The sequence below is a fragment of the Stenella coeruleoalba genome, assembly GCF_951394435.1.
Source record: "Stenella coeruleoalba genome assembly, chromosome: 2".
NCBI classification, from domain to species: domain Eukaryota; kingdom Metazoa; phylum Chordata; class Mammalia; order Artiodactyla; family Delphinidae; genus Stenella; species Stenella coeruleoalba.
Window position 1 is genome coordinate 168,298,243 of NC_137147.1, and position 13,806 is coordinate 168,312,048.

Below are 13,806 nucleotides of genomic sequence, written 5' to 3' on the forward strand. Positions count from 1 at the left end.
CAGAGACACACACCTACAGTTGTCAACAAACGACCACTTACTCCGCTGAGCATTTTGCTGGTTTTCAAAGCGTGGTTTAAAAACAAGTTTGGGAGATCTGAAACTGGATCATGCATATTTTGAATGTCTTTCTTGTACTTCACCTATGAAAATAACATGGAACAAAATACCATCTAGGAGAAGAAAATATTACGCTTTTGCATTATGGCCATTATTATTTTAAACACAACAAAGTATTATTTAACGGGAAATTGACAAATGAATTTACAAGGAGCCACTAGATGGTGCTCATTTACTACGGAATGGATAAAAGAAAACTACAGGGACTTGAAAATATTTTGGTAACTCCTTTTGTTTACTTGGTCAGAAAGGGTGATGTTAACAGAATCAAGTAACTTTAACAGAAATTCTGCTTGCAGAAAATGAAGAAAATAGAAACTTTACTCTTTAGAAATTACCACCATCTTTCTATTATATTTTGTGTCTATCTTAGAGCTTCTGGTGGTTTTCATCCTATTACTATATAGAATGTTTCTTTTCTCTTTAATCAGTTGCTTTGGAAACATAATAATATTAGTAATAATAATAATAAAATGTTAATAATAGAAAACATCAAGCACTTACTGTGTAAGTAAACAAGTAAAAACTTTGCTGTTTAAACACTTTATATGTATTAAGTAATCTCCACAATCCTAGTAGGTAAATACTTTAAATATCCCCATTTTACAGATGAGGAAACTGAGGCACCAAGATGAAAGCATAATATTAAGTGGTGGAGCAAGATTCAAATCCAGGCAATTGATTCTAAACCTTGAGCTTTCAGTACTGTGCTCTAGGTTCCTTTAAGTATATCCCAACTCTATTTGCTTTACATTTGTATACACACAAAAATAATCAAATAAGAAAAATAAATCATTATGATATTCCCAAAGGTCCTAAAAGACAGAAACACCTAATTCAATTGCTGGTAACAAAAGCTGGGTAATGAACACAAATTACAATACCTTCTAAACATTAATGAAAATAAAATATACCAAGTCCCAAGGATACGACAGGAGTTGAAAGGTTTAAATGCTCTAACAAAGCAACAGTTCAACAATAGTCAAACTTAACATTTAAAAAGGTACTCTATACATCATTTAATTATAGCAAAGTAATTGATTTCTTTCCATGTTTCTTTTTTCATATTCTTCCTAATTCTCATAAAAAATTAAGACATCTTTTCTTATAAATTGAAACTTTATTTTTAAAGACATGAAATGAAAACAAAACTTACGAAGAGGTATTTCACAGAATTTACATAAGGGATAAGAAAGAAATTGTAAGCCATCTCAAGTACAATTTCTGGAAATTTCCTTATGATAAACTACTATGCACCAGGTATACTTTACAATATGCACAATTTCATGCATAATTACATGAGTGAACTATTGTCATAATCACTAATTTATGATACGACACACTACTTTTCTGAAAAACTATATAATCTATTTCTATTCTTGATCGGCTATAATAGTTTTATTAGCAATATTGTTCCTACTTATTAATTAGTTAGTAATCAGTAACCATTAATAGTAAATTACCATATGAAATTTTTCTCAGAAAAGCTTCAGGAAAATATGCTTCAGCTTTTTCTAAAATTATTTGGAAATGACATGATCTTGATTAAGTATCACAAGTACCACACAGCCAAGTCCGACAAAACAAGAATCAAAATATACTGAAAATAATCTTCTGTGAATTACAAGTCAGGAGGCAGAAAGTAACTTACATTACTCGCCAGGGCAGTGGCCAGCTGACTTTGCCTAAAAGAAGCACTTTCAAGAGGATTGTAATGATGTTTCTTATCCTTCATTTCATTATCAAATTTTTCTTTGTATTTAACCTTCCATAAAAGAAACAAAAAGGATAAATTAAATAGCACATTTACCTTTAAGCTTTCAAAGTAACATGTTTGATTTTTAATTAGATCAGATAAAAGCTACCTTAAAAATGTATGATAGCAAAAGTTTAAATTCCTGGTATTTCCTCCCACACTCCCCCACCCCCGTATAAAGCTTAATTAGGCATAAAGGGTTTTTTTAAATTAAAAAACACCTCTACTTGAACATGGATCATAAATGCAATTAGGCATGAACTCAAATCCTATTAACAAGAATTATATACTAAAATCTGGGGATTTTTAAATGTCAGTTTCCACTTCTGCATTCCTAACATTTATGATCAGTTAGAAATCAAGACCACAAATGTCTTAACATCTACCACGTTTAGAAAATGGGTCCTAAATCTCAGAATTTGAATATTAATTTTCCTAAGAGAATTATTCCAAATGCAGGACATAGCTCATACCATGGCTTTTCTCATCATTTCCCATTTGTTCAAAACCTCATTGTTAGGGATTACATTTTCTGAAACATCCTGGGTCTATTTAATGTCATTTTTCATTTCTCTGCTTTAACTCCACAATTGTATTCAGTGGCAGAACCATCTCCAATCTTCACTGTGGATTTTTTTTTTTTAAGTAGTCTTAAGGCAACCAAAAGAAGGATTATCAACTTACCGTGTAGAACTATATTTTTCTCCATGAATAGAGAAATATGTGAATGTATGTTATGATAATTAATTAGAATATATATACAAATTCTTTACAAAAATAAAACAAAAATAGCTAGTCTCATTTCACATCCGCTTTTATTCCTGTAGGCAGGAAAGGATGCACAAATCTTAAAAGCAAAAGTAAGCTCTTTTGTCTTCTTGTAATATTCTTTATTATATAATGATTCTTACACTATTTTGTTTTCTTACAACATTCAGAATGCACCTGTATTCTACATCCTAAGCTCTGCCTTGCAGAAACCTTTACAAAAAAGCAGTTTGGGAATGGCTCATGTTACCTCTTTTAATCTAGTGTGTATTGGGGGATGGTCTCCCTCAGGGACACATGCCGCGTACCTACGAGTGGGAGCTTGTGAAAACCCTGGTGGGAACACATTTGGAAAATATGTCAAGATGGTTCACAGGGAACATCTTCTGTTGCAGTTCCATTTGCTAATAATAACTTCTGATACTCAGTTTACCTTATAAATCCAAGCAAAATGTCATTCATTCTAATTAACAGGCAAGGTCTCCCTAAAACAAGAAAAACTTTGATTTTTGAAAATTATTTTATCTTGAAATCAGGGCCAACATCACCAATGGAATAAATCTAGACCTCCTTTACTACTTTCCACAGTAGCTGGCACCAAAGCCAAGAGTCTCCCTACCTGGTCCTCCCCTAAACACACAATGCCACTCCTCAGCACTCCTCTGCTGTGGCATTTTCCACAGTATTCTTAGCTGTGTTTTTGTCTCTTCTAGGTTTTAGTGCCTGAAAGGTATTCACTTAATGATGATAGTAGATTCTCTGAACTGACTTTCCCTAGAATGGCACTCCTGATTCAGCCAGATTCACCAACACTTTCCACCTACTGAGGAAAACATGCTGCCTGATGCCACAGGGCCGTGAACACTCTCAGCCCGTAGCTGTTTCCATCTAATCAACTGATTCTGCTATGTAACACGGGCTTGCATCATTTCCTGTCAGTTATTCACAGTTCCCAACCTCAGGCACCATGAGTATCTTAGTTATGTATTAGCTAAAAGGCAAAACTTGAGCACAGAAAGCCCACCATACTGTCTTTTTACCCACCCCTGGGGTTCCCAGCACAATTACACTAAGCCCAGAGGCAACATGGAAGGAAGTGTTACTTGGAAATTAACCTGACACATTCTCATCTGTTAGATAACCTGGCAGCATTTACTCTTTCCAAGTAAATGCATAATTTCTGAAAAACAATAATCAATCTACACTGTAATGATTCCTTCCTTCCTCTATTCATTAAACGTTGAGCCTGCACTGGGTTCCTACTATGAGTTAGGATGAGTTCCTACCTGAGGTTGGGAATGCTGATACGACCCTGACACACTCCATCAGGCTTGGAGTCAGTAATGTCTTCCAAAAGCAAACCTGATCAAGTCACATACATGCTTAAACTCACTTCTTATTGGGCTTAGCATGAAGACCAGGATCCCAGACATGGCTACAAGGTTCAGTGGGACCTGGCATTCCCAGCTCTCCAATCTCCCCTTTAATTTCTGTCCTCTGGCCATCCTCGTGTTCTGAAGTTCCTTGAACATGCAGCATGTGCCCCTCTCTGGCCTTCCGTATGCTGTCCCCTCTGCGTCAGATTAATTTCCAAGTAACACCCCCCTCCGTGCTGTGTCTGCTCCTAGTGTAACTGTGCTGAGAACTACAGGGAGTACAAAGGCAGTCTGATGGGCTCTCCGTGCTCAAGGATGATATGACCTATTTTTGCCATTTAGCTAATACATAACTAAGACACTCACGATGTCCGAGGTTGAAGAATATGAATAATTGAAAGAAAACTTGATGGAAGCCAGCACTGCTCAGCTGGATTAATTGACTAGATTTAAATACTTCAATACAAACAGAACCCTGCATTTTTTCACCTGACGTTTTACAAGACACACTTTTAGTAATACTAACCTATTATTAAAGGTGAGTTTTCCCTGGAAATATAAGGTTAGACTATTTTCTAAGTTTTGGACATATTTGAATTATCTGTGTATGTCTGCTCTCCCATTAGACAGTGAGCAAGAAGTAGATTTTTATTCATTTTTGTATCCCTAGTGCCTGACACACTAGTGCTTTGAATGGATTTGGCACTTAATATGTGTTTATTAAAGAAACATATAAATTAAAGGGAAAATGATAAGCAATCAACTCTCTATTAGGACTCAGAATGAGTCATACCCTGAGGGAGGTGTTGGAACTATATATAATACTCCTCTAATTTCCCAAGTCTGTTCCCCCAACACACACCCTCCACAGTCATTGATAAATTGGTTTGAACAACATCCTATTAGGAAGAAAAAAATGCAAAAGGAAATGAAAAACAATAGATATAAAAATAACATATTACATCTGTATCATACTTTATAGTTCCTGCCAGACTTTTACTCATTCATTCAAGAATTATTTATCTAACGCATACTCTACATCACTTATTATGCTGAAGAGTTCTATACTGAAGAGATTTGGGAATCAGGCGGTAACTGTCTTCAAACATTTGCAAAAACAGAAAAATAGCATTTGTTCTAGTACAAAAGGTAAAGCTCGTATTGATGGGTAGGAGTTGTAGCCAACGAGATTTCTGCTGGTTATAAGGAAAATGTTCTATCAGCTGAGCCGCCCACCAGTGGGACAGCTTTCCAGTTCTGTTTTCCCCTTCTGCTTTCCTGCTTCAAATCACTGCTTCCTACCTCCTCCCAATGTTCACCTGAAAAATTTCTACACATCTTGCATCTGCCCAAATGTAACTTCTTTCTGAAAGCCCTCTCTGACCCTCTAAACTATAATATTTACTGCTGATATATTTTTGAAGCACCCCAAATCTACCTGGTCACTCATCACACATTGCTGCAATTACCTGCAAAACTGTCTCTGGTGTTGGTCTTCCCCATTAGACCCTGAGCTTGGTGAAGGCATGGGCTATATCTGTTCTGTTCACCCTTGAAAATCTAACCCCCAAGCATAGTGTCTGGCATGTAATATCTGGTTCAGTAACTGTTTTGTTTGAATGAATAAGTGGATGGATTACACTGAGAAGGGATTGTTTCATTGAAAAGCAGGACCAGGTAACTTTCATGGTGTCTCCAAATTTTGCAATAGCCGTGTAATAGATCTTTATAAGAACTTTATTCTTAAAGATTTCTACCACCGTTATGCATTGGGCTACACACCCTAAAATTTGAATTTTAAAATGCTGTCTAACCTTTCCAGGTTATTTCTGTAGCATGAGATTAATTATTTAAAGTATATCTGTCATTCATGTACTTCTAATGAGTTTAATAATAAGCGAAGTGTTGTGAAATTTATCTTATTTTAACCTTCAGAACTCCGTGTGATCTGATTTAAAAGATACCTAAAGAACAAAAATGCAAGAATTTCCCTCATTAATTAACCAGAAAGTAAAATAACTGAATTACATAAAAAGTATATTTACCAGACACTGGTACCAACTGTTTCTTATCTTGCTGTAAGGTTTGCACATAAATGAACTAAGAAAATAGCCAAGTAGTTTGGTTCACTCACTGGTTCACTCACTAACTTCACATACACACCGAACATTCTATCCTACTTTTAACCCACAGTTCACACATCTGAGTGTCCACCTGCTCACGCACACTCGCTTCTGCTAAGGGATCAGGGTAATGCTTTCCTTTCATTATAATGGGTGACTCAAGCATGGAACAAAGTATCTTCCTTCCAGTTTTAAGACCATTTGAGACAAGAGGAAATAGGTGTTGGCTGACTTTGCTATGGTTTTAAGGCACAGTGTTACCCCTTACACCTAAATCAATCACTGGAAACAAATGAAAAGTTATACCTGTGACTGATTTTACTCACATTATGAATATCATATCTAAAAGTTAATGACTACCAACTTTTTCAAAAATATAGGTTAGGTATATGGGCTGAAACTCCTAAAAGCTTTATAAAGAATTTTAACAGACTTAGCAGAACTTTCAGAGGTACACACTACAGAAAAACACTAGAACTGTTCAACCGCAATGACAGAACTTAAGCTAGTTCCTCATAACCGCATCTGAACAGGGCTGTGTTTCAACAGTCAAAGCCTGGCTTCCGATCTCCGTAGTTCAAGCTTTCAGCACAAGGAGTGCTGGGCTTGGTGACATCACCTGTGGCTCGGTTTCACAAAGTGCCAGAAAAGCAGGCAAAAAGCAGACCCTGAACGAAAGCCTTTCATCATAGTCATAGAAACACATGCCAGGAAAGAAGTGGAAAACTGGATAAGTGCACTTGATTATCAGGGAAAGTGAAAAGTAAACAAGAACACAATGCCACACATCCATGGGCATCAATGCCCTCCAATTTTGGATGAAACTGAACTAAAAGCTGTTGAGGAAGAGAGTAAGAGCGGATTTTTATGTAGAATTCATCATAAAATCCATGTGTTTAAGTCTGAATTTTACCCAAAATATACTCTGCCCTTATTTTCATAATAAAATAATACCTTACTGACTTTGAACCAAATGTGAATGATCTAGAGAAATTTGTTTAATCAGTCTCTATGTAATGCTTGAAAGCCTAATCTGTGCCATGAATGCCATTAAACCCTGTCCCCACAGAGCCTGCTGAGTGGTAGTGAATAGATGTTTGAAACACACACATAGGGCTTCCCTGGTGGTGCAGTGGTTGGGAGTCCGCCTGCCGATGCGGGGGACGCGGGTTCGTGCCCCGGTCCGGGAGGATCCCACGTGCCGCGGAGCGGCTGGGCCCGTGAGCCATGGCCGCTGAGCCTGTGTGTCCGGAGCCTGTGCTCCGCAACGGGAGAGACCACGGCAGTGAGAGGCCCGCGTAGCGCAAAAAAAAAAAAAAAAACACACACATATACATTTATATGACTAATATACATTGTGTTAAGAACTATAAAGAAAAACAGAATAAAGGGGAACAGAGCAATATAATTTAAATCAGCAAGTCAAAGACGTGACATTTAAGCCAAAAGTTGGGTGGAAGGAGGTTGGAAGGGAGAGTGCTTGCCCAGAAGGGAGAACGGGAGATTCTCCAAACCAGTTAATACCCCTTTACAAGTTAAGGACAATACTTACTATTAAATTTTAACATCAATCTGATTAGTAATTTTAGGTTTAAAACCCTCTCTTACCAATACATCAAATGCAATTTTAGAAGAAACACTAATTACTATAAATACAAAATTTTCTTTGATATTATAAAACTAAAGGAATTCCATTCATCACATAGACAAATTCGAATTCATAAATTAAGATGATCTGTGAATATGAAAACAAAATAACCAACTCTTAGAAGAACTTTTTTAAGATGATGACTTCAATAATTACTGCCCTGATATCTGAGATACTTATAAATACACCCATCTCTTTATCTTAGCACATGAGATTTCACTTTCACTTTTCACTGATTTTCTTTTAATTACTTGACCATAATTTTATGTGCCTCCTAGACTTTACAACTATGGGAGCAAAGCTATTGTACAAGTTAACATAGGAAGAGTTTTGTTTCCATTACTTTTTCCGGGTTCAATCCCACAGAGCTCAATTTCCAGGTAAAATGGGAGAATTGTGCCCTCTCGCTTTCTCTTTCTGTCTATTCATCTGGGGTGTCTTATCTCTCCACACCATGGGCACTGCCCCGTCATCGCCTTCCCTCTCACAATCCGGGTGCTCTCTTACTCTTTCTGTTCTGCATCTTGCATCCTGCCCCTAGCTTCCCAGCTTACTGCATTCCTAAATTATTTCCCTTCTACGTATCTACTTGCCTTCGTGGGCTCCTATATTCACAATCTCATTAGCTTAGGAGCAAGAGAATACATGATCTCCAAAGTTGTCAATAAAAATAAGAAACTACACTTTCTGCCTTTATTTCTAATCAATGCACCTGAAAATACAAATGAACATACCAAGTTCATTCCAGAAGTCCTATATATTCATCTGCCCAGTTTTTCCCTTTTCTAATGGGTTTGTACACTGTGAGATCAGCAAAAATGTCATAAAAAAACAAAGATGACAGATATAATGTAACTTGCAAATTACAATCTGCTTAGGCATCTGATAATTCAGTTATTAAATGATTTGAGATTTTTTTTTTTTTTTAAGTCTGCCTAAGAACCCAGGTAGGATCAAATGGTAGGATTTTTGGTGACTGCATTTGAAATGTGAAAATAAAAACTCAAATACTAAAATTTTCTTCTAAGGACTCTCAAATAAGATTGTAAAGGAATGAATTTAAGACCAGACTCTAAGGACCAGTCAACTATTTCTGCTTCATTTTGTGCATGAATTCATGTAAAAAATGCAGAGTAGAAAACTATTCTGAATAGCTACAGTAAAATTATTCCTGGGAAATGATGCAGTGTTTCTATGGGCCAGGCAGTGTTTTAAGCTGCTCCCAGTAATTCATTTAATCCTCACAACAACCCTAAGAAGCAGTATTGCTGCCATGCCATTTTACGGGCCAGGAAACTGCAGATGGAGAAATTAAGCCATCTGTCCAAAGTCACTCAGTGAGCCGGCGGCAGGACCAGGAACTCAGGGTCCAGGTCCACAGCCCATTTTCTTAATTACTCAGCCAAACTGTACTGCTTTTATAGAACCTGCCGCTTCTCCTACACAACCGATAGGAACTCTTTGCCCCCAGAAAAGGCTGAAATTGTAAGAAGTCAGAAAATCTAAAGCGATACCGCAAGAGTTGCCAGGTCTGTGCCAATATTCCCTGCTCTTCAATTGAGTGTTATTTGGGCTGAGAAGAGCTTGGAGTCACGGCCCTTCTCAGGCCCTCCAAAGCTAAGAACATAGTAGGTCTTCTCATTTTTTCAGATAGTATTTTATGATCTTCAGTTAGATTTTACAGCTTTCCTCTTTTACATCTCTCCATTTTGAAGTATAATCGAATTAAGACTTTTGCAAGTTGAGCAATGGACATTTTCAAAGTTGAAAACACTACACATGCATAAAAATTACTGTTTGTTATCACTGACTTTGCAAATGTTACCTTTTTCCATTACAAGAGTTGTTAATTTTTATATAGTCAAGCATGTCTAACTATTATTTTATAGCTTCTGGTTCTCCAGTTTTAAGAACTCTGTTATCCCTATGTGGTATATATAGTCTCTTGGATTTTCTTTTAAGGTTTCAAATATTTTTTTGGTTTACATTCACATCTTTAATCCATCTGGAATTCATTTTGTAGATGGTTTAAGATTCAGGTCCCATTTTACTTTTACCCAGATGGATGGCCAGTTATGTCAGCACCGTTTATTAACTAATACAACTTTTTCCCACTGACTTGAACCAACACTTTTATCATATATTAAATTCTTATACACATTGGAACCTATTTCAGGATTCCCTAGTCTATCCTACTGATTATTTTATCTCTTACTATATCAATCCCATATTGATTTAATTTCAGTGGTTTTATACCATGTTATGGTAACTCACAACTTAAGTTCTCCTTCACTGGTCTTCACTTTCATACTTTTAAAGGCTATTCTCAGGCATTTCCTTTCCATTCAAACTCTAAGATCATTTACCCATACTTCAAAAAAACTGTTGGATTCTAATTGAAATTGCATGACATTTATATATTAATTTTGGGAAAACTGAAATTTTTATCTATTGAGACGTTCAGTCAAAGATATGGCATGTCTTTACACTTTTCCAGATCCTTTTTATGATTTCAATGTTCTCTTCATTCACATTACCTCTTTTTTACTTTGTGATTAAAACATTTAAAAATTGAGAAAATTGCTATTTTTCTTACTAAGTTAAAAGTTCTGTGTATGCGTGTAGAGATAGAAATTTAATTCTTCTTCTAATCTAATTGATATGACTCTTGCTAAATTCTAGAAATCCTAGGAAATGTGACAACATGGCTGAACTCATACAAAAAGGTTAGAATTTGAGCCAGGAGAAAAGAAAACTTAGTTTTATGCTTAAAATTGGACTTATTTTATCCCTTACTGAAATTTACAATTATTGTAATCCTATCTGACATGGTTACAGAAACATTATCTTTACGTATTCTTGCAACTAAAGACATTACCTAGAGTAAAATATCTTCCAGTGCTGCTAGAAACAAAATCTCTGAATAAAATCATTGTGGAATCATCACTAGACTCTTACTTGACTAGAAAGTTTAGAAGCTTCCACAGCATGTTCAAAATCTGGTCTTCCAATTACAGCGGGCTCTTTATTCATTACTCCTTGCCCTTTCTTGTATTCAGCCTAAAATGAATAGATAAGAGAATGTTGAATATTTCTACTTTCCAATGAAAAATTACATTGATAATAGCCAAAATAAAATTGACCCTCAGTCCATAAAAAATGATCCTTACAACTCACCAAATACTAAAATGCTGACTGCTAAGAAGGAACTGATTTTATAAGAACAACTTTTTTGTAGTAAAATAATTACTAAGTTTGAGTCCATGAATCCAGTCATCACCATCATTGTGTTTATTTTATCCAGGAGAGATTTCTAGATAATTGAGACCCTGCATTCTGCATACAGATGTCTTCCGGCTTTGTTTAGTCTTAGGAACTGATCTAACACTGTTTGGTTAACATGCAGTTGAATTTAGTAAATAATTATTGATTTTTTAAGGTGAGTATAGCCTATGTTACTCAAATATTTGGTTCAAGTTAAGTAATCATTTTTAATCAGTATGTAAGGTATGTTTAAGTAAAACGGTATTAACCAAGAAGGATGTCTTAGGGAAGATAAAAACAAGCATGATGGGCTTCCCTGGTGGCGCAGTGGTTGAGAGTCCGCCTGCCGATGCAGGGGACACGGGTTCGTGCCCCGGTCCGGGAAGATCCCACATGCCGCGGAGCGGCTGGGCCCGTGAGCCATGGCCGCTGAGCCTGTGCGTCCGGAGCCTGTGCTCCGCAATGGGAGAGGCCACAGCAGTGAGAGGCTCGCGTACAGCAAAAAAAAAGAAAAAGGAAAAAAACAGCCATGATGTATAGGAAATGTGCATTGGTAAATGCTGACCAAAGAGAACCTGCACAATTAACAGCAACAAGATGGAAACAAGGCCAAGTGAAGTTCTTTGGGACAAGGTGAGAGATACTATGGGACCAGACGAATGACAAACTTGATTCTCAGGCTCAGACATTTGAATGTTATCTTATGTCTGAATAGTACTTATTTTTTTTTAAAGCATGACAACAGAGCCATGGTCAAGTCAAGTCTGATCAGTTTCTGCACATATCCAAATAATGTACATAGTGAAATGGATAATTCAGATGAAAAAATTGAGATGCCATTAATTCAGATTGATTAATTTCACTAACTAAATTAACCATCCAACAACCAAAGCCACTTTGTCTCCTGCAAAAATGAGAAATCAATTCTGCTCAAGATAAGAAAGAGAGATTACATTGCTTATGATCTTGGAGATCTGTGTCGCCATCTTGATGTCTGGTCTGTCAAGCTCCGCACTATACACATGGGTGTCCTGCACATCTTTCCTATAAAAAATCTGATCAAAGAGACAGTTTTGATTGAAAAAGAGAAAACAGAAATGAGTAGTTTCATATAGCTGCTAGCCTTAAGGTCCATAACACAGTTTATCCTTGCCATAATCTTCTAAGAAAGCCACTGACCCTAAGTTGTTTTTTTTTTTAATTTTTATGTGCCACATTTATTTGGATAACTATATTCTCTTTTTACTATGCCAATGCCTCACTAACATTATTGCATATGAACTGAATTTATACAACATAAAAAATATAATCCCAAGACCTTGGCACAGAGTCGATCTTATAAGATTTTACATATACCATCCTTATAAGCATGTCATTCTGTGTAAGTATATGTGTGCATATTCACATACAGAATATCCTCACCAAGGGCGTTAACTTGTCTACCACACAGTCTTGACCCCTAGGGGATACAGGATAAGCTCCAGCACACGAATATGGAAAATCATTTCCTGGGGTGAGGGTATGTGAAACTCTGCAACTCTCCAGCTTTTTCACCCTCCCAACCACACCTTTATCTTCCTTTTCTGATTGGACTCTTCAAATGCCCCTTATGTGGGAGGCCTAGTGATGGGTACTGATAGTTTTATTCTAGTAAATATCACTGCAATGACTTGATCCTCCAACAATAAAAGGATCCACATTAAGGAATATTCATCCTCTGAATACACATTAGATACAATCAAACCAACGTGTGGAAAATAGAGATTTAAAGAGAAAAATATATATAAGTTTTGCCAAACATACTTTAGATGACAGTGGTCATTTACATTAACTTGACTGACAAATGAGAGGAGAGACCAGAAGCCAACTCATATAATCCCTGATGGGCAAACATCTCACTGCCTACCTGCTTCTCTATTTCCTGAGATCGGTCATGAGCTGAAGAAATATTTATCTATTTGCCAGATGGAGTTCTATGTGGCAAATTCACCAGTGGATGGCTAGTCAACTTGTCCATTACATTAGATTCTATTAAATGTATAATGCAAAGCGTGTAGTAACAGTCACCTTTAAAACCCATCTTCACTTTTTCAAGATGTAAAAGGTAGAACGCAGAAATGTACAACTGAACATCTATACAAAATGCACAATTATTGCATTTGTACAAAACAAGTATTTCTAACGTTGCCTGCAAGCTTTCTGCAATAGCATCATCTGGGGTACTTATTAAAATTTTTAGATTCCTGAGATCCATCCTCAAACCTCTGTAACAGAATTTTGGTAAATGGGGCCCAAGAATCTGCATTTTAATGAATTCCCCAGTTGACCACTATGAATCAGTGCTCTGGATAATATCAATGTATCTTGTTATTTTCCTTTCAACCTTGCAGCGTTAAAAAAAATTGGTACATTTTTATTTCTTTCAAAAATAATATCAGATGTAAGAAACGATAATGCATTAAAACTCTCATAGGATCCCTAATGCATTGTATGATTTTATTTCAATGAAGTATATGTATATATACTTCTATTTAAGAGCTTGCACTGGGACTTCCCTGGTGGTCCAGTGGCTAAGGCTCCGCGCTCCCAATGCAGAGGGCCCGGGTTCAATCCCTGGTTAGGGAACCTAGATCCCGTGTGCCACAACTAAGACCTGACGCAGCCAAATAAATTAATTAATTTTTTTTAAAAAAAAAGAGCTTGCATTGGCCTCACCACCCACTACTTTTTTTTTGTGGTACACGGGCCTCT

The 13,806-nt window shown here is 36.5% G+C and overlaps 2 protein-coding genes across 11 annotated transcripts in view; both read right to left on the reverse strand.

The window, feature by feature from the left end:
* NEBL (nebulette) overlaps positions 1 to 13,806 on the reverse strand; it is a 522,125-nt gene that overhangs the window by 65,846 nt on the left and 442,473 nt on the right. The gene's annotated exons all lie outside the window — the stretch shown is intronic.
* Positions 1 to 13,806, reverse strand: part of LOC307181869 (nebulette-like) — a gene marked incomplete at its 3' end in the record, with an annotated part of 57,759 nt that overhangs the window by 14,413 nt on the left and 29,540 nt on the right. The window contains exons 5-7 of the mRNA XM_079912765.1: positions 12,009 to 12,110; positions 10,750 to 10,851; positions 1,772 to 1,885 (exon numbers count right to left, since the gene is read on the reverse strand). Coding sequence (XP_079768891.1) covers positions 1,772 to 1,885; positions 10,750 to 10,851; positions 12,009 to 12,110 — 318 coding nt within the window. The remainder of the gene's footprint in view (positions 1 to 1,771; positions 1,886 to 10,749; positions 10,852 to 12,008; positions 12,111 to 13,806) is intronic.